Source organism: Adiantum capillus-veneris, chromosome 11 (genome assembly GCF_014529385.1).
Source record: "Adiantum capillus-veneris isolate H3 chromosome 11, ASM1452938v2, whole genome shotgun sequence".
NCBI classification, from domain to species: domain Eukaryota; kingdom Viridiplantae; phylum Streptophyta; class Polypodiopsida; order Polypodiales; family Pteridaceae; genus Adiantum; species Adiantum capillus-veneris.
The window spans coordinates 148,361,563-148,383,830 of NC_140941.1; the positions used below are offsets into that span (position 1 = coordinate 148,361,563).

The 22,268-nt window shown below is 45.1% G+C and overlaps 1 protein-coding gene across 1 annotated transcript in view; it reads left to right on the top strand.

Moving 5' to 3' along the window:
• The first annotated feature begins 263 nt into the window (after positions 1 to 263).
• The window catches only part of LOC147448195 (2,3-bisphosphoglycerate-dependent phosphoglycerate mutase), a 41,914-nt gene continuing 19,909 nt past the window's right edge, over positions 264 to 22,268 (top strand). The window contains exons 1-2 of the mRNA XM_086524073.1: positions 264 to 486; positions 577 to 629. Coding sequence (XP_086380199.1) covers positions 399 to 486; positions 577 to 629 — 141 coding nt within the window. The 5' untranslated portion in view covers positions 264 to 398. The remainder of the gene's footprint in view (positions 487 to 576; positions 630 to 22,268) is intronic.

The following is a 22,268-nucleotide window of genomic DNA, read 5'->3' on the forward strand; positions in this document are numbered from 1 at the left end:
ACGACGATATGGTGAACTCGCTCTACTGTAATGTGTAGAGCATAGTGAGTTCTTATTAGGTTTTTACAAAAGAATATGTGTACATACCTGGCGGCCCGCCCACTTACCTGGATGACCACATTGGGCTTTATACCCCAACAGTCCTTTGCATAATAACTTAACAGGTAAAGGGTAGTATTCATGTGGACATTTTATCCTCCATAGAAAAATTCTAATACTTTCTCTATTTTTCATTAAGAGAACTCATCTATATAAACAGAAAACAGAGAACTTCATCTGTATAGCCTATAACCCTTTCTTTAGGCAAGGAGGTTTTTCTACAAGCACTGCTTCCTTTGAAGTGTGAGCTTCTCTCTCTCTCTCTCTCTCTCTCTCTCTCTCTCTCTGTCGCTCGCGAAATGACACAGAAAGGCAATCTTTTCAAAGGGCAGCAGAAGAAAAGTGTTCCTGTTAACCGCCATGGCAAGCAGGTTCCCATCCGCAAAGGTTCCTTTTTCCCACCCCCACCTTTCCATAATTTTCTTTAATCCTTATTACTGCGGGTTTCATATACTCAAGTCTGCTTTTCTTGCGCAGGCAAGGTGTTCAAGAAACCATCTAAGAAAACGGAAGAAATGGAAATTAACAAGGTATGTGGGTATTGTTAAACTCGTGATATTTGTAGAGTCTGGTAGTCAACAACAAAGACTTTGGGCGATGGCATGATATTGGAAATCAATCTACATTAACTTAGATATCATTATTTCATAGTAGTAAATGTACATTGCCCAAGGACAATAGAGCATTTATTGTTGACTCTCAAGGTGATCAGAATGTGTTATACATAGTCGTTGGTAGTGGAATTGGTTGCGACTTGCAATCGAGGATGCAACCAAGTGAGTGGGTGATACCTTTGCTTGGCTTTCATGGCTTGTAGTCTCCTCTCTCTTCACTTGTTGCTGTTGCATCCAATCTTTTTAAACATTTAGAAGTCGGTGGTTCATTCAAAGAAGTTTACTGATATAAATTTTCATTGGCTGTTCTTCTAGTGTTACAATCTAGCAGCGTCACTGTTTCTGATTTTCTGAGAACACTTAGTGGAACAAGCATGAAATCTCAATTTGAATTTTTGAGTTTGCAAATTGAGTGAGTCCTTATGGGTTTGCTGGCCTAGACAAAATCTCGCTATATGTTCAAAAAGTCTCAAAGATAACACATTTAGGGTGGCATTGATCCCACTATGCTTTTGCTCAGAGAGAAAAGTAGATAAGACGGCAATTAGAGATCTTCTATTGTTTAAGGTTACAATCAAGTCATGGCCAGAATTTTAACAACTAAAGGTACACATAAGACTTGCGCTTAATGGTAGTTTAAGAGAGAGAGAGAGAGAGAGAGAGAGAGAGAGAGAGAACGTGAAAGAGGAGGTTCGCGAACCCAAGTTGGGTGAGTTTGGGCGGCGGTGTGTGTGCACGCAGGTGGTATGTAGAGAGGCATAAAGAGGTAGCGCTTTCTGCAAGAGAAGAGCACGTAAGTTTTTAGAAGTTTAAAAACTCAGGCGATGAGGTTTTTGGGACTCTTTTATTAAAATGTACCATTTGGCCACTTGAACAATGTGAAACCTTTAAAAATAGTCCAAGTAGCTCGAAGGCTAATAAGTGAAGTATAATGCCTGTACAAGCCCAAAATGGTGGGCTAAAAACATACATAAAATATATATGCGAAGCTTTTGAGCAAAGCTATGTGTTGGAAACGGTCCAGAGGAGATTGAGAGTGACCTATGGGCATTTACTCCCAACAACCTCCCACTTAAAGGTCTAGAGAGTCTCCTTTTAAGCTATTTAACTCCCACCATCTGTAGGCAATGCTCATGTTGTGCCTTAGATAGATTTTTGGTAAGAGCATTTGTAGGGTTTTTATGCGTGGTGATTTTGATCAATGAGACCAAATTATTATCAAGCATCTGTCTGATAAAATGGTAACGCACATCTGTGTGTTTGGTACGCGCATGAAACATGGCATTTTTAGCCAAACAGACTGCATTGTGGCTATCACATCTAAGGATAGGCGTGTCATCAGGCAATCCAAGTTCACTGACTAGGCGGGCTAACCATATGGCTTCCTTTGAAGCCTCAATGAAATAGATTCAGTCTCAGTAATAGAGAGTACAACTATCCTCTAAAATCTAGAGAACCATGAAATAGCACCGCCTACCAGGGTGTAAATGTACCCACTAGTGACTTGCGGGTATCAACATCACCTGCCATGTCAGAATCACAATATCCTTGAAGTCTTAATGGACCCTTTTCCATAACACAAGCATTTGCTTTTGGTCCCTTTCAAGTACCTCATTATGGACTTTACAACATCCCGATGTGCTCTGCTAGGATTAGACATAAACCCGCTTCACTACTCCCACCCATTGTATAAGCAATGTCAGGTCTAGTGGCAACCATATCATACATGAGAGAGCCACAAGCTGAAGCATAAGGTACTGTCCTCATAGCATTGGTTGCATCATCAGTTTTCGGGCAATCACTTGCACTCAATTTTACATGTGGCTGCAACTTTAGGCTCAAAGGCTTATCAGCCATATTAAATGTGTCAAGTACTTTTTCAATATACTTTTCTTGAGACAAATACATCACTTTCTGTTGTGTATCTCTCGTTATGCGCATGTCCAAAATATGTTTAGGTGAACCGAAATCTTTTATTGCAAAAGTTGAATCGAGCTGGTTTTTGAGTGTCAAGAGTGCTCTTATTCTTCCCGACTAGCAGCATGTCATCCACATACAAGGTATGACAAAACCTTCCGGTTGTATCATGTAGAACTCTTCTTCAAGATCACCATACAAGAATGCTGTCTTTACATCCATTTGATCCATCTCCAAATCCAAGATAGCAACGAGAGCAAAAAGAATGCAAAGGGTAGTCATTTTCAAAATAGGAGAAAACACCTTCTTAAAATCAATGCCTGCCTTCTGTGCATATCCTTTGGCAACAAGCCTAGCTTTGTACTTGGGTTTGCTATTGACAATTTTGCTTTTTGTGAATCCACTTGTTAGGAATGGCTTTCCTACCCTTAGGTAACTTAGAATTAGGGCAAGTGACCCTATAGGTGTGGGAGTTGGAGGGCTACCCTCAGAAGTGATCGGCACTCAAATCGGAGCACAAAACAGAGAATTACAGCTTGCTGTAATTTTTTGCAGGTTTAGGATTTTGGCCATTTTTGATGCCTACAGATCCTAGAAGCTTCGGGGAAGCTAGGGAACCATCAAACAGGTGTTTTTGTGCAAATTGAGGGCCAAAAACAGAGAATTCAGCGTGCTGTAATTTCTTGCCAGGCTTTGTAAAGTGCTCTAAAGTGTGTGGAAAGTCACTGTTTACTTGGGATTTTGTCCGCGGAGATTTCTACTGTGGTTATGCTACAGAAATCGGGATAGAGTAGGGGAATTTCAGCTCGATAAAAGTGGAACAGCTTGTAGAAGTTTACAGTTTTTTCTCAAGTGTAATAAGAATAAAGAAATATCGAAAGGGGCGCTAGCTAGTCTTTGGGATCAACAGGGTGTCCCTGTCTAGCTGCCAAGCCATGGTTTGTTTTGAAGCGTTGAATTCCAATCACAGGTTCATACGGGAAATTTCTTTTTGTCGTAAAGTTTAAGTAAAAATTTTCAAGTAAAGAATTGGGTGAAAGCTTAAGTCTACTGCCCTACGGGCCGGTTTCTGATTTCTTGCCAACACTTTTTAAAACAAAAAGAAGCTTCACTCTCCCTACAAGAACTTGCCATAATATTATGCTCTAACCCCCCCCCCCCCCCCCCCCCCCGACACACACACACACACACACACACACACACACACACACATATACACTCACACTTGCACAAGCATCTATCATGGTTTGACTATCTACGACCAATCGTGCTTCAGAGGACTGAGCATAGCCTTACACAAATCAAGTAGTTAGTATGTCGGTGGATGCTCGAAGTGTTTATGGGGAATGCTTTAGGTGTATAGGGACAATGATAGATAAATGATTTATTGATGCTAGCTATTTCCTCTTATGATTCAAGTTCTATATTCATCTTGCTAGGTTTTGCTCGGTTTTGAAATTCTTCTTCTGAATGGGGAGTTGTACTAAACACCGAGCGAAATTCCTCGAGCAAACAAGAAACCGAGCAAACTTATCAAGTGAGTTGCTCATTTAAATAAATAAATATGTAAAATTTTAAATTAAAAAAGAAAAAAGAAAAAAGAAAAAAGAAAAGAAAAGAAAAGAAAAAAAATAAAAAATAAATAAATATATATATATATATATAGAGAGAGAGAGAGAGAGAGAGAGAGAGAGAGAGAGAGAGAGAGATGAAATGAAATGTTATATTAACGTCTTTAAAAGACCAAAATGACCTATGAGACCAATCTGTTACAAAATGGCGAATCTAATACCATGTCTGGGTACAAAAGAACTAGAACCAAGATACTACTACTAGAATCCATTCTCATCTGCACTCTGGATGTCGAGAGTATGGCTCAAATCCTCTGCTGTAGTCTTCGTCGATGCTGTGTAGCCCCTCTCCTCAATCGTGGCCGTCTGGATCTATGTAGCTCCAGTGCTCGGTCGATGAGAGTGCCCCTAGTGGTCGAATGAGTGTGGGCCGAGCTCTGTAGTGATGGTTGCTCCTCTGGCTATCCTATACCTAGTGAAAAGAAATCTGTAATCTGTCTCTGGGACTGTCTCTCTCTATCTCTCCCCAGCAAAGCGTCTTTATATCTATGTAACTCAAGTAGATATAGCCCAAGACATCTTTGATCATTATAACTCATGGCCCTAGAGAAAGGACCGAAACACTCTTTAAATAAGCAGTGGAAACGGCCCCGTATCTCATAGTACACTGTGCAATGACATATGTAATGTAGCTCTGTCTTTGGCTCTAGCCGTATAAGCGGCATATCCATAGTTATAGGGGACGGAGGGGACGGACCCTAGGGACGGGGGACGCCTGGTTCCGGGACGGGGACGGGTGGGCTGCCAAGTGGGAACGCAAGCAAAACGTCCAGGGGACGGCAGGGAACGATAGGGGACGGCAGGGGATGAGAGGGGACCTTTTTAAAATTTTGAAAAACTGATCATTTCTAGTGGCTAGTTTCTCTCCAATAGCCATATGTTTGAACTTTGAAGCACCCCAATGGCTATAAAAGCCACCCTTTGGGTCCTCATTTCTCGATGTTTTATTAGCACATTTGCGTCTATATGACTCATGTTCTTTGGTCTATTTAGTGTAAATTTGTGGTCAAAGTGATGCTCTATGTGTGTGGCATATGTGTAGGTCAAAAAATGCCTCGTTTTTAATGTATATATTGCTGTTCCGACCCCCGTCCCCGTTTCCTAACTTCTGCCGTCCCGTCTCCGTCCCCATCCCCGTTACCGACCCCGACCCGCCGTCCCATGTAACTATGGGCATATCCTACTGTCTGCTGGTATCCTTCTGAATCTACCAGTCTCAATCTCCAGCTGATGTGAGGATGTGCGTATCTGACCAATGGCACATCGCAAACCATGATACATATGTGTCCATGTAGTTGGGTCGAATCACAAACCCATCTCTTGTGAGGTGGAGAAGATGCTCACTCTAGGAAGCCATCTTCGTGCCCAACTCTTGTGGCGGCTCTATCCATGTCCTCCTGGTATCCAGTTGGATCAGGTCTTGACGAAGGAGTCTAGTAATCTCCAACCGTGTAAGAGACATGTACGTTGCCTGAAGAGAGTACTGGAAAGGGGGCAGCCTGTCCATGGTGAAGCCATGCATTTGAAACCATGATGTCATGTCATCTGTGCATACCAGCATGAAGTGTCCCCCTCAAGAGCTAACTGTCTGGAAGACTCAAGGGCCAGTCTAGCATATCTATCTCTAGTAGTAGTATCCCACAAGTTGTGCACAAAGGAGGCTGATCTGAAAAGCGCCTCAATCTCCATAGGAGGGGCAGCTAGCTCTTCTCGAATGATAGCGTGGGTTATGGAGGCCTTGGGTCTGATCAGTCGAGAGATCATAGATACCAAGGGCCTCTCCATACGTCTCCAACCATATTGGCCCCTATAGAAGGTTCAAGGTCCCCATATCTGCACCCCATACAACATAGCTGAGGCTACTAAAGTATCAAAGAGCCATAACTTTGTCCGAGGTTCCTGGAACTGAACCTGCGAATACATCCTCTCCAAGCCTCCCAAGGCCGGCAAAGCGCTAATCAGTCTAGTCTCTGTTGCTCTCCCCAAAGAAAACCTCGACCCAGTGAAGACAACCCCAAGGTAAGTGTATGCATCTGTATACTCTACAATCTCTTGACCATATGTGAAAGTCAGTGCTGATCTCCTGATCCATTGCGGTGTGGTGTTAAACACCATAACCTTGGTTTTACCAAGGTTTACAAACAATCCACTATCCTCTGCAAAACTGTGTAATGCATCCAACTGTTGCTACATACCCTCTGGTGAGTCACATATCAACACAATATCATCAACATATAACAAGAATGGGATCCACGTCCCTGTCAGCTTGGCACCTCTATCACCCTCTTTGTCAATGTAATCAGACACCTAATCAACATACATACCAAATAGAGTATACCAAATAGAGTAGGAGACAATGGGCAACCTTGTGTCACCCCAATGGTGGAATGAACTAAATCAGATATCCCCTCCGGAGTGCGTACATGTCCCATCAGTGATCAATATAGAGCCGTAATCCCCCAAATCAACACTATGGGCACCCCCATCTCTTGCAGTCTACGCATCAATCGAGCTCTCGGTACCATGTCAAATGCATTGCGGAAATCGACAAAGCTACAATAAATCCGTCTCCCATGTGACCTGCCCTCCTCAATGATGGCTCTGAGTGTCAGAATATGATCAAGAGTGGAGAAACCCCCCCTGAAACCGGCCTAGCCCTTTGCTCGTACACCCTCATCCTCTGCCCAATAACTCAACTGCTGCTCAAGAATGGATGCATACAACCGTGCCAATGTGTGCCCAACCATAATAGTGCGGTAATTCCCAGGCTCTGTAGGATCACCTACGTTGAAGATAGGCACAATAGTAGACAACCTCCAAGTCTCAGGTAACTCTCACACATGGCACTATTGAACAACACTGCAAGAACCTCTACACCAGCATATCTCTAGCATGTATAAAGTGCTCTGCTACTAGACCATCATAATCATATGCCCGGCTGGTCCTCATCCTGTCAATGGCTCTCTTTACCGTCTTAGTGGTAAAGAAGGTGCTGGTAGGTGGGCATGGCTCTGTAGGATCTGGAAGGGGGTCCTGTCGAGGAACCGTATATAACAATGAGGCAGACTGGCCCCACACATTAGGAGAAGTAATCACTGGGGGAGGGGAGTGCTCATGAAAGAATCGCCATGTCTCTCTTGAGTCTCTACTCAAGAATAGCTGGCACAAGTCTCGCTCCATTTGGGCCAAGTAAGCTTGTTTCTTCCGTCGCACAAGGCGCCGGGAAGGAATGTGAGATTGTCTGTAAGTGATGACTCCTAAAAGAAGATCCCTCTGAAGCTGGGCTCTCATCTCTTTGCACTCCTCATCATACCAACTATTCTGGGGCATGATCCCAGAATGTCACCTCCGACCCGACTGAGTGTGTGGGTATGCCTCTGATGCTGCACCATGCAGTGTCTCAATCAGTAAAGTGGTGCACTCCTCCACTGAGAGACCAGGACCAGCTGTGCATAGACGGCTATAGATCTCCTCTATATAAACCGAGTCAGTCTCTGGTGTAAATGTATAACGTGTATGTGACCTGCCTCTTGATGTCTAGGCTGTACTATACTGAAATGAAATAGACAATGTCAAAAGAGCATGATCCACTGCTACGCCCACTGGTTTGGCTCCCACTATGAAATCCCGAATACAAGGAATAAAGCTCGGTTGTGCCATAACATAGTCCACTGTACTGGCCCCGTGTCTGTGTGGAAAGCATGTGAAACCGGCTGCTCCACGAAAGACCAGCAGTTTTCAGCCATTAAGAACCAGCCCATTTCAGCGTTTTTGGTGCCAGAACATTTCAGCCATCAGCGTTTTTGGGACAGCAGCGAATCAATGACAAAATTCAGCCATTAGCTTTTTTGGACAGCAGATAGGAAGTGTCAGTTTTCAGCCCTTAGATCGGTCTCGCCATCCCCGTCGTTGTTATCGATCTAGCCTAGACTTGCATCAGTCACATGCATTCAGTTTGTGCAATCAATAGTAGACCACTCTCGCCGAAGAGAGTGGGGCCTTCGGAGGAGGGTTTTACAACGTCTCTGGTGTCATATTTCTCTTCTCTCTCTATCTCTCAGTCTCATACACTTTCACGCACAGTGTCCATTCACTTTGTTCGTGTCCATTGCACTCTCTCACTAAAGGAACGGAAGGCTCTCCCTTTCGTAAGTGAAAGGAACCTTGAGCACAGTTCGGAGCACTCATCTTGAGCAAAGTTCAAACATTCATTCCGCTGCACCTTACACTCCCATACTCCGTCTGCTCTCTGTCATGTGAGCATCTGTCAAGCCCCAACTCACCTACATCCAGCTCTCTAAGCATCTCATCTGAAGTGTCGTAGAAGGCTGTCTGAGAGTTGCCCGTTCCGGCATTGAAGTCCCCTACCATCCCCAAAAAACTCCCATATATCATCATCTAGTATAGAGAAAGGCGATTGTCCTCTGGATGCAACATATACTACCGTACTGGAAGGGAGGTAACATATGGCAATATAAAGAAATCGGCATGTGTTAGCTCTCAGCCTCACCCACATGTATCTAGCTTGATCACCTTTTCGTACAATATGTAGTAGTGGCTGTAACTCCTCCATAAATAGCACTGCTGCTCCTCCTGAACCTCTACTCCCATGCTCCGATCGTGACTGTCCTGTGGGTTGTCTCCCATCTGTATCCCACCACATGTGGCATAAGCTATCGAGGGGCTTGATGAGTCTCTGAACAATGTCCCTGTCTCTGAAACTGTCATCTTCAGTGTGGTCCCATAGGTCTCACACCTCATGTAGAGCGCCGCTCTACAATCACTGCCCGACCATCTCTTCAAAAGGCCATCTTTCCCTTCTCCTTACCGCTGTAATCTCTAGCATTACCTCTCTCATATGCGCAAGCTGTGAGAGAGTGAGATCATCACCGAGGAAAATACCTATTTTCTTGAGAGTAGGCCTCTTTCTCAAGAATTCCTTCCTCTTCCAAGGAGGGGGAGCGTAGTATGAGAGCTCTCCCTTTTGAAGATTCTCCCCGGCCATCACTCTTCTTGCCCACTCTCCATGCCTATGTGTGTGATACCCCCATCTTCCATATTGTTTATGTCCTTGAGGCCGGTTACCCTCACATGTAGACCCGCATCCTCCTTTGTTCCTCGTAGAGGGTCATGTTAATAAGAAAGGGTGTACAAGGAGCTTCCTTACCTTTCCCTTTCTTGGCAACCTCAATCCATTTGTCGGCCTCCTCTACTTTCTTTTGTGTTCCGGAGATGACCGCGGCCCATGACTTCTTCTCCTCATCTTCCTTGATAACCCGTATTTCTTCTCATGGTATTTAATTCTTCCATCATGGATGGCTGAATTTCGCCTTCTTCAAGCCGCGCATTTTTTACTTGTAGATTTCGGATGATGGAATCTTGGATGACCACTTTCTCTTCAAGCGAAGCGATCCTTCTACGCATGCCATCTCTTTCTTGGGTCCATCTTTGAAGAATAGTGCTCCTCTCCTTCCTCCACTCTTCCACTTCGTTTCACCATTCTCTCATTTCCTTCTCTGTTGCCGATATCCTCTTCCTTGTCCGCATGAAAGAGGCTTTGTGGGTGGCCGAAGAGGGATGCATCTTCTTGCACGTGGGGGAAGCCATTGGCACTTCGTCGATGCTTTCCATGAGAGAGAGAGAGAGAGAGAGAGAGAGAGAGAGAGAGAGAGAGAGAGACTCTAAAACAACAAAAAAATACAAGAAACCCTAAAAAACAACAAGAAACGCTTGTGAAACCTTTAAAAAACAGTAAAATACAGATTTGAAACCCTAAAAGGCAGCAAAAAAAGTGAAAAAACTCTAAAAAACAGCAAGAAACTGAGGCGAAACCCTAAAAAATAGCAAAAAACAATGACAAAATCCTATAAAACAACAAAAAAACAGTGACAAAACCCTAAAAACAGCCAAAAAGCAGTTTCGGAACCCTAAAAAGGGCAAAGAAGATGTGACAACCCTAAAAACAGAGAGACCCATATGAGAGAGAGAGAGAGAGAGAGAGGAGGAGGAGAGAAGTTTTAATGTCATACGGACCTTTTATAGTAGACCTCATATATCTATCAGGCAAGCCTTGAACTCCTACTCTAGAGAGAAAGGAGAGAGAGACAAAAAGGTGTCTTGAGAGAGAATAAATGCACAATCACATGCTATCTGATTTGGTAAAATTCTTGCTTGTAGCACGCATTGCACACTTGCCAATATGCCTTGTATTTATTGATGTTTATAGAAAAATTGATGACATGTATAACAAGGGCTAAAGTTGTATAATGGTGACGTAACCTCAAAACATGGGAAGTTGCTACATGAAGCATTTCAAAGCTCCCAAATAATAGCTTTTGCTAGCAATGGTGCCAACATTTATTCTTTGGGTTCATAAAAAGTCATAGGTCATTTTATCCTTTTGAAGACGTTAATATAGCATTTCATTTCATTTCATTCCGCTACTGCTGCGGCTGCTGCTGCACCCGCTGTGGCTGCCCTGCTGCGATTGCACAGTGCCAAGAGTGTAGCACCTGCCGTTGCCTCACTGCACCAGGCCCGCTGTCTCACTGCTGCATGTAGCCACTGCCGCAGGTTTCCCCACCTATGCAATCAGCGCACATTAATCAAAGGGTATCCAGAAGCGGTCGAACAGTGAGCTCATCGCCTTTTAAATCAATTCCGAAGGACACGCCCCCCAAGGATTCAAGGGACACGACGATCACATGTACTACACAGGACATTTGGGGATTGCTACTGTCTATCCAAGAACAGGTAGGACAACAGAATGAGGTTATTTCACGCCAAAATGAAGACCTCAAGAACTTGACACTACGCAACCAAGAGTTGGATCATACCATTGCACTGCAAACTCTGAAGCTTCAACAACAAGAAGACACCCTGAAAACACTGCAAACTCAAGTGCTGGAACAAGGCAGTCACATAACATAGGTCACCAATAATGTAACCGATGTATCGGAGGGGTCTCCTCCATCTTGGGCACAAATAGTGAAACAAGAGAGGACAATGGGACACGAGACAGGAGAGATGTATACGTATGAGAGTATGTATACGCATGAGGATTCTACCGAATACAAGGAAAGGGAGAAAAGATCCCAAAACATTGTGATACGAGGCATGCCAGAACCTGAGGGGGAAACAGTCATGTCATTGAACGTAGACGTTACCACCCTGTTAGCAGAAAAGCTTGATATGCAAGATGCAGGGGTATATGGGGCACATAGAGTGGGTCAGAAGAAGACTGATGCTCATAGGGCAGTTGTATGCACAATGTTGGATGCTCGCAAAAGGGCCATAATTTTGGAAACTGCACGCTTCTACTTGAAAGGCACTCAGTACTATGTAAGTGAAGATAGAACACCGACACAACAGGCAGCAAGAAGGAAAGCATATGAGGAACGTCTCAAGGAGAAAAAACCAGCATCACCGCCTAAAAATGCATAGGGGCACGCGACCCATGGGATCACGACCATACAGGTAACAAGCTGGAATTGTAGAGGTTTCCCATGGCATAAGGGAGAAGGGCTGGTGGATATTCTACCACAAGCTGACATACTCTTCCTATTGAAAACATGGGAACAAAACACATGCAGGCTGCCGGACATTAGTGGATATATCAAGCACTCCGTATGGTGGAATGGTACCAAAATGCGAGGACAAGGAGGTGTAGCTGTAATGTATAAGGAAGAGCTTCAAAAGATGGTTGAGGTATGCAAGATCGATGACCACAAGCGCTATATATGGGTTAAGGTTTGCTCATCAAAAGGATTGATCTTTGTTGCAGGGATGCTATATCCCGCATTGAGAGTCACCTTTTTATGACACAAACCAGCTATCCAAAAATGACCCCTTTGCTGACCTATGTACAGACATTGCAATATATGCACAAGAGGGAGCAGTCGTCCTTCTTGGGGATTTGCATGCCCGGATTGGAAACACACAGGTACAATTGACAGACCATTCAATGCATCCTGCGGATAAGAATGGGGAACTTATACTTGGTTCTATGTGGGATAGATGTTCAAGTGATAACATCATGAATGCACAGGGGTCAGCCATGATAAGTATGATGAACTCAATGCAGCTTGTAGCCATGAATGGTGCGGATAAGTTCGTACACTCTTTATCATACACTTGCTACACGGCAAATCATGGGAGGAGTACAAATGATTATGCCTTGGTGAGATACGATGCATTGGAATTGGTCCATAGTTTTGAAGTGGGTAGCAGGCTACCAACCTCCGACCATACCCCAATTCATATATGCCTACACATGCCCAGTATGCCTATTGTCAACACAAGGAATACACCAAATTGGTCATACAAAATGCAACTCACGAAGAAAGAGGACTATGCTAGTCTCTTAGATAGCTTACTGTTTAACCGGAATATGCCTTGTGACATTGAAGAGACGTGGAAGATCTTCCGACATGCAATGGAGGAAGCGGCAAAAATTACTGGCAAGTATCAAAATGGTAAACAGACCAGGAAGGGTTTACCTCATAATCCTTGGTTTGATGCAGAATGCAAGGAGGCCAAACGCAAGATGAGAGGCTTAGCACGACACTCAACTGAATGGGAATGGGCTTCTAGAGAATACAATACACTCAAGAGGAAAAAGAGACGCATGTATGAACTCTCAAAAGAACAACAAGACCTCAGCAGGTTCAAGAAAGAGCCAAAGAAGGCTTGGCGTAACATGAAGGGGAAGAAATGGGATGTGATGGGAGATTTCAGCCTAAATGAAATGTATGCTTATGTACAAACTTTGTATGCCCCGTCGGGGACTCAAGAGGCGATATACACGGGGGCTCATGCCGAACATCCAAAGCCCATCACCTTCCAGGCAGTCATTAAAGGCCTCAAAAGCCTGGCGAATAGGAAAGCAGCTGACACATTACATCTTACCTCTGAAATGCTGAAATGGTCAGGTATTGAGGCTAAGAAATGGATACACCATATGATGAATCAAGCAATCAACCAATACTTACCCCAAGATTGGCAAGAAAACTGGGTGAAAGCGCTCTTTAAAGGAGGTGACCGCAATTTGCTCACTAATTATCGCACCATCATGGTGAGCTCATGTATGGCAAAACTATTTGGAAGCATTATTGAGAAAGATCTTAGCACATGGGCTGAAAATAACGGGAAACGTGCCATTGGACAAGCAGGATTTAGAGCCCGCCACAGCACGATAGACCACCTTATCACACTTCGGGTCTTGATGGATGAAACCAGGCTAAAAGGCAAAACCTTGTATTGTTGTTTTGTGGACTTCACGAAAGCGTTTGACACAGTACCCCGTCAAGGGCTATGGTCACGTATGGAAACTCTGGGAGTTCCTATGCATCTCAGGGCAGCAATGGGACGTCTCTACCAAGAGGTCAGATGTAAACTCAAGACAAACATAGGTTTCTCACAAGAGTTCAGGAGCACTATGGGAGCTAAACAAGGATGCCCTTTGTCACCTACGCTTTTTGGACTATGCATAGATGAGCTTGATCATTTCATTAACAAGGCTATGGGAGAGGGGGGAGATCACCCTAGCATTGGTACTTTCACGCTTCTGCTCCTCATATATGTCGACGATGTGGTTCTCTTTGCCTACAAGGCAGTCCTTCTACAGAAACTTTTGGATGCAGTACATGCATTTTGCAATGCAACGGGCTTGTCAGTCAATGTAGCCAAAACAAAGGTTATGTCAGTCCACACATGTAGAAATGAGAATCAGCCCATCATCACGTATGACGGGCAAGCACTCCAAGCGGTTGAGAGGTTCAAGTACTTGGGCATCTATGTACCTTCAAACCATGCATGGGGAAGTTGCGCGCAAAACAGAATTGATGCAGGACAAGCGAAATACTATGAATTTGAGAACATGTGCAAGCTAAGTGTCACAAGGCGATGGGAAATCAAGTCTCTAGCATTTGATGTATGCGTGGTCCAAACAATACTTTACAGTGTAGAGGTATGGGGGGGGGAGTATCCCTGCTAGCACTTGGAATGACATTGAAAAGATACAGAAAAAATTCCTATGTAGACACATGGGGATCAAAACTACCACCCCATACTCAGTGATGCTTTTGGAGACGGGAAAGAAACCCTTGGAAATGCAACTTGCAAGCCTTACAGAGGGTACACAGATACCTCATGAAAGTTAAGATGATGCCGGAGAGCCGTCTACCCCACATGGCATGGCAAGCCGGATGTAAACCGCAAAAGAATTACAAGAGTAAATTTCTCACATCCAGTCTCGTAGAAGACATACGGAAATGGTTCTCTAGATGGAATGTGGGAGACCATGTGGACATGCACATAGAGGAAGGCATTGAACATGAGCATGGGATGAATTTTGAGAGAAGCATACTTGAAGCCCTACACACTAGATGGAGTACAGCAGTACACAGGTCCAAATTTGAATACTACGGCAAACACATCAATACACGATATTGGGAGACCTACAAGACTGGGGACACCCAGATGCGTATCAGGACACCTATGTCCCACCGGGCAAGACGGGCCATTACTTTGATGCGGACGCGATCACACATGCTCAAGATTGAAACGGGAGGGTGGCTGAATATTAAGGAAAATAGAAGGACATGCACACAATGCAATTTAAACAAAGTGGAAAGCGAGGCCCATGTCACCATCGAGTGCCCAGCATACACACACATCCGTGCTGATTTCCCATTGCTATTGCAAGGAGATGTCACCTTTGAGGAGCTTCTCTCTCGGACATACCCCTCCCCAGTAGCTTTAGGCATCTACTTTGCCAAAGTATTGGATCATCACACAACACTAACACACAAGAAAGCTACTAGCCCACTACCCCCTCTACACACATGAGGGGAACCTCTTGTAGATTTTATTTTTTTTGTGGTCCCATGGGTCATTTTGGCCCCCCGAGGACGTAAATACAACATCATCATCTCTCTCTCTCTCTCTCTCTCTCTCTCTCTCTCAAACTTAAAAGTAAGCGACATCATTATGATTCAAAAAATGAAATTCAGCATAGCATTAGCTGCCCCAAAACATGACTTTGAAAGTCACAAACATCAAGCCTTTTGATAGACATAGGTGAGACTGCACTTGCCACAAGAGTGGCGATCATGATGATTGGCATAAAAGTTCTAGCTCCATATTCTTCATTTGGACACTCCTGAAGTCGTTGCACCTTTCAGGAGTCATCCACCTTGTAGAATTGGAGCACGGCGAGCTTCACCCTCTTCTTGTGCTTGAGCTTTTTGGGCTTGGTGCAATTCTTCTTCTCTCTTCTTAACACCGCCTCTCAACTTGAGTACAAGTTGGGAGGGTGGACTCTTCTTGAATATTGTAATCAGCCAATGTTTGTCCATCTTTTTTTCTGAGAAAAAGAACCTTCTATTAGTTAATGAAACTGCCCATAGGGCTATAACCACCTCTACTAGAGAGGGCTACAACAATCATAAGGGAAGACTCTCCCAATGAAAAAACAGCATATTACAATGAGGCTAAATCAGGAGATGGGAGGAGGGAAAAGCCACACAGGTCGATGGTAGTGCCATCTGAGCACACCCTGGACCATGGTGAAGAAAGGCCCAGGGCGCCAGAGTCGAAGGAAACCTCTCTACGCTCCCGCATGCGATCGGAGCTACCTTGGAGTCTCTCGAACTGTCCCTTGAGAGTATGGATCAGCTCTAGCCAAAGATCTCGAACTGCCTCTGCTGGTGGTAGAGGGCGAGCCTCAAGATGCTGAAGCAGCGGGCGCGCCAGATGAACGAGAGTGTCAGGCCGCAGACGAGCTCCCAACACTCCTTTCTCTCACCGCAGACGAGCTCCCAACACTCCCAATGACGTTGACTCTCCACAAGATGGTCACAAGCTGCGCATGCTGCAGAGAGACCACTATGTACAAGCGAGCTCCCCACTGCTGTAGCTCTATGAGCAACCAACCAATGGAACAAAGTGACTCGCTGCGGTTGTCTGGCGTCCCACAATCTCGCCGACAAGAACTAAGCTGTGAGAACCTCCTCTTGCCAATGAGGTGCTATAGTAGGACGAGCCTCTCTCCGTGCTGCTAGTATGTGATATCCTTGTAGAACAGTGTACTGAAAGAAAGAGACACTTGGATGGTCGGCTAAGGCGAAGGGGTCCTCCAAAACCACTCTCTAGGATCCCATTGCACTCATGCCATTTGTCATCTCTCCCAAGCCCACAGTCTCCAGCGGCTAGTCTCAAGAGCTGCTGGGTCAGGATCTATGACACAAGTCCTCCCACAGATGCCCACAACTCGGATCCTCTGAAAACAGCACTCTGTCACCTGTGGGGCCTCTACTGAAACTCAGTGTAAACGACCCTCACCCTGTTGCTCGAAAAACAGGGAGGGTACAGTCTTTGAGCAAGCCCTAACTGCGATGAGGACCTCTAGTCGCGTGAAGGCCCCCATCCAGCTGGGCGCTGCTGACTCGAGAGGTGTGAGCCACTTAGTTGGTACCGCCTCTGTGATGTCCTGACATGTTAGGTGCAGTGGAAATGATTGTTGCGCTTTGCTCAAGATGAGTGCTCCGAAGTGTGCTCAAGGTTCCTTTTAGTTCTTATGGAAGGGAGAGCCTTCCGTTCTTAATGGAAAGTGCTATGATCACGAACAAAGTGAATGGACAATGTGCGTGCAAGTGTATGAGACTGAGAGATAGAGAGAGAAGAGAGATACGACACCAGAGACGTAAAACCCTCCTCCGAAGGCCCCACTCTCGTCAGCGAGAGTGGTCTACTTTTGATTGCACAAAGTGGTACAATGTGGATACAATGGACCGATGCAACTTGGGACTATGCCGATGACTTTAGGGCTGAAATCTGTGGTCTTTGAATTGCTGAAAAATCTGCTAATCTTTGGGCTGTTTTGGGTGGCTGAAAATGATTGTTTTGGCTGCGTTTTCGAGGCTGAAAATTGGGGTTCTTCTGCATCCAACTAGGGCTGAATCTGCTGCGTTTTTCCTACTGCTGAAATTGCATTTTTGGAGGCTGAAAAATCTGCGTTTTTATCTGCTGCATTTTGGCTGAAAAACGCTAAGGCTTGTTGTAGCATTTTTGGCTGATCTGGGACGCCAGGTGCAGAGCTACTGTAGGCGATCAAGGCAAGCTGAAACGCCAGGGATTAGGGCTGTGGTTGGTGACAAAGATGCCAAGGCTGGTTGTGAGAGGGGCTCGCCAAGGGGGCTTGGAGAGTTCTTTCTGAGAGAGGGGAGATGTCACTAGCGTGTGACTACTATCTATCCTTTTTGTTGATTTCTTTCTTATTATCTATTTACTTTCACTTTTTGGAAACACCCCTCGGGAAATCTAAATGCCCTGCATTGCATAGCTAGTGTGGAACTGTCCAGAGGGAGTCCAGGCCTGAGGGCAAGAGAGCACTAAGGTTGGACAAGGACTATGGTTAGCCAAGTGGGGTCATTGACTAGCCAAAGTGGAATCCTTTGCTACAGAGGCTACATTTCAGTTCTGGATGTGGCCGCAGTGTACAAAGAGGGTTGGATGACCTAGAAAGATACAATGGCAGCATCTCCTAAAATTTAGGGAACTGCTATTTTGGGACCTGAAAATGTGTTGACGTCATTACCTCCGGAATGACAAAGGGAACATTTTCTTGCTCTGCTGCAAAGTCAACTGACGCACCAGTTGAGATATTTTTAGCCGGGAATGCCCAAAGTTGGAAAATGTGCCGTGTGGCACTCTGTGAGCATTCTGCTACTCCTGGCCAGAGAGGGGGCGCCTAAAATGAGAGAGGAGGCTGATTTTCAGAATTGGTCACAGGTTAAGAGCTATGGAGTGCTTGCTTTCCCTCTTATGCACAGTGCGGTGCCAGGAGTGATGCCTTGCACACTACGCACTGCCCTCTCTCTCCCCTATGGCAGTATGTTATGCCCCACTAGTGGGCTTTTCATTTGACCAATGTACAGTTGTGTGGGTTCATGCGCGATTGCCGAGGCAAGAGCCTCTTGCACAGGTACTCGATTAGCTAGCGGCTAATCCCCCGCAGGTACAGGTGAATTCGGAGAGGTTTCACGCCAGAAATCTCGTCCGATTCAAAGGGCAAGTAGCCCTACAGGTGCGGGAGCTCGAGGACTTGCTACGGATGCGACCGGCACGCGAAACGGAGCCCGAAACAGTAAATTACAGCCTGCTGTGTATTTTTGCAGGTTTAGGGTTTTGGCCCTAAATGGACCCTAATACCCCCAGGAGGTTCGGGGACGCAAGGGGACCGCTGTACATGTGATCTGGCGCATTTTCGGGGCTGAAAACAGAGAATTCAGCGTACTGCAGATTCTCGCCAGGTTTTGCAAAGTGCCCGTATGCGTCGGGAAAGTCAGTCAATGTGTGGGAATACTGACTGTGAAGTGTCCTAGTACAGTTATGTTGCCGAAATCAGGCCGGAACAGTGGAAATTCAGCCGAGTTTGTGCGGGGCAGCCTGTAGGGATCCACAGTGTTTATTCCCTCTTTTGAACAATAAAGAAATATTGAAAGGGGCGCCTAAGTTAGGGGCCAATCTGGTGTCGGTCTACTCATACAGGTGCAATCTAGCAGCCTGTATCCCTCTCCCCTTTGTTGTGTCTTGAAAGTATAGGTAAAGTGGACGACAAATTAAATGGGTGAAAGCTAAATCAAGGTTTAAAGTAAAGTCTACCGCCCTTTTTGGATTGAACAGTCCGGTTTCATGGTTCCATCGACGGGATTAAATCACTTTTTCCCATAGAAGTGAGCCTTGGTCAGTTTAGGCTTGAAGACACAGGGGATCATAGACCAGACACAGGGAATAGCAATTATGGCTGATAGACCAGATGATGTGACTGAAGAGGTTTCCTCTTCACAGGGTCAACAGACACATGAAGTGGGTGAGTCCTCAAGACCACCACAGACGGATGATGATATATTCAGGACCCAGTTGGCTACTGCTGTGGCTATGTTCACACAAGTAATGCAGAACCAGAGGTTTTTAGCCTTTCTGCAACCTTCTGTTCCGTCTCCGTAAGTTGGGTCACTGGATCATATTCAAAAGCATGTTGAGGCTCGAGCACAGGTGATTCATACCGCACAGTCAATGGAAACACCTGTACACTTGACGGAGAACATGCAGCCTCCACAACCTGTGCCTGAGGTGCAAGAACAGGTGGCTGAGATGCCAGTCTTTCAGGCTGTACCAGTTCAGCCCGCCACCTTTCAGCAGCCTATAGCTGGTTCTAATGGGCAGGGAAGCAACCTACAGGCTATGCAACAAGTGTTCCCACCACCTTCAGTACACCCTGGCTATTTTGGAGGTGGATCGGTATTCTAGAGCATGGCTGGTCATGCACCTGGAAATCAGTTTTACACGCCAAGAACAGTGTTCGGGAGTGCTCAAACGATGATGCCTAACCCCATGTATGGTGTCACGGGCATGCTACCAGGGTTTCAGAGCACTCCGGGCCAATTTGGGATGCCACAAGCAAATTTTGGTATGGCTGGAATTACAAATCAGCAGCCAAATATGCGATTTCCAGGTCAAGTTAATAGCGGCCAAGGAACACAAATGAACCCTAACAGTGTTTCCATGTTTCAGTCACTTCCATATGACAATTTAACGCCGCTGGAGAGGCCAACTCCGTACAAAGAAGGTGGCAAAGGTGTGTCATTCACGACCTTTACAGGGTTTGATGACAGGCAGAAGGCTCTCTCATTCCTCCAGTAGTTTGACAAGGCCTATGCAGGGGGAAACTTTACAGAGGCTTCAAAGGTCCGCAAGGTAGCCACTTTCTCGATAGGGAATGCGGGACAATGGTGGACAACTTTATTGCTTCAAGGGCAAGCTCTGTCCACATGGATTTACTTCAAGCAGATTTTTGTAGCAGCATGGTTATCTGATGACTTTGAAGCAGATGTCATGACAGAATGGCACCAGCTTAATGCTGCCACTTGCAGAAATCTGGATGATTACAATCGGAAGTTTTGGAAAGCTCTACTTCCAGTAACTTCCTATAGGTTTGTGCCAGTGACAGAACAGATTGAAAAATATTGTTGTGGCCTACCTAAAGGATTGAGAAAGTACTGTACGAAGACAAAAGTCACTACTTTGACGCAGCTCATCGAGGTAGCAAACACTGGCAATGGTTTGCTCAAGGGAGAAGATTGTGAATTTAACACTGGCGTCAAGGCAGGATCAGGCAAGAAAAATTCAGCCAAGAAGCACGTTCCCAATGAGGCTCCTAAAGGGACTCGGGAGTCAGCCAACGCAAGGAAAGATAAAGCTACGGCTGAATCAGAAAAAGGACCAGCAAAGAAATGGAAAAGACGTTTTCCTCGCAAGTCAGAAGAGCAAAAGAAGGTCCTGAGGACAGAGAACAAATGCTTTATATGTGAGCAGCCTGGCCACATTGCTTACAATTGTCCTACAAAGGCCAGTTGATTCTGATGACAAGGAAGACAAGAAAGGAAAGAAGCCCATCACTGGTCTAGTGCCAGATATGGTGGGCGACAAGCCAAATTCAGATGCAAGTGAGCTTTGCAGAGCATGGGGAAAGGTCAGGGATCAAACAGTGCTTATCTTCTTTGATCCAGGTGCCAAAGTCAACTTTATTTCCCCAGAATTGGCTTCAAAGTTGGGAATCAGACCTGAAGAGATGGGGTATACAGCAGAGGCAGGTTTGGCATGTCCTGGCCATACAGAGGTAGTGAGACCCATCATTGGAAAATTACGCCTACATATCCAGTCCTATGTAGATGCTGAAGAATTTTACATCATGCCACTGGACGGATGTGATGTGTTGCTAGGTATTCCTTGGTTGTTTCGTGTACAGGGAATCATGGATGCCTACAACAAAAAGATCACTGTACAGAGCAGGGGAAAGACTCACATTCTGGATGTAAAGCTTAAAGGGGAGTCTATTCCCACTGTATCAGCTTCTGCTATTACTTCTGTAATGAAAAAGCATCTTTCTGCGTACTTGGTTTTTGCACGTGAAGTGTCAGATTGTGATGAATCAAATTTATCTGTGCTAGATAAAGAAAGGTCAATGTTTTTACAACAATATAGTGACTGTTTTTCCGATTCATTACCGTCTCAATTACCGCCAAAGAGACCCGAGGACCATGCGATAGATTTGGTGCCAGGCAGTAGCCCACCAAATAAGCCTCCGTACCGGGCTAGTGCGGCTCAACAGAAAGAGATAATGGGCCAAGTACAGGAGCTGTTAGAAAAGGGGCTGATTCAGCCCAGTTCATCTCCATTCTGTTCTCCAGTGTTGTTGGTGCAGAAAAAGGATGGCTCATGGCGTATGTGCATTGACTACCGTGCACTGAACAAGAATACCATCAAGAATAGGTTCCCTATACCTAGAATTGATGATATTATGGACAAATTAGAAGGAGCAGCTATGTTTAGCAGGATAGATCTAAAGAGTGGGTACCATCAGATCCGCATTAGATCAGAGGATGTGCACAAGACTGCTTTTAGAACGACGTTTGGCCTTTACGAATTTTTAGTGATGCCCTTTGGTCTCACAAATGCTCCTGCTACGTTCAATAGGATGATGGACAGAATTTTCCGTCCACACCAGCAGTTTGTTGGTACATTCTTTGATGACATGATAGTCTACTCAAAGAATGAAGAGGAGCATAGGCATCACTTGGCCATTGTATTCGAAGAGGTACGCAGTCATAGGTTGCTCATCAATGCAAAGAAAAGTGAATTTTTTCTGGAAGAGATCCACTTTCTTGGACACATTGTCTCAAAGGATGGTGTCAGAATGGATCTTGCAAAAGTTGAAGCGATCAAGTCATGGCCAGATTTGAAGACGGTGCATGATGTCCAAAGCTTCTTGGGACTATGCTCCTATTACAGAAGGTTTATCCGAAATTTCGTTGAGATTGCTTCACCTTTACATGCTCTTCAAAAGAAGGCAGTCACCTTTAGATGGACACAGAAAGAGATTTCAGCTTTTAATCTCTTAAAGGAAAAGATGACTTCAGATCCAGTCATTGTGTTGCCAGATCTT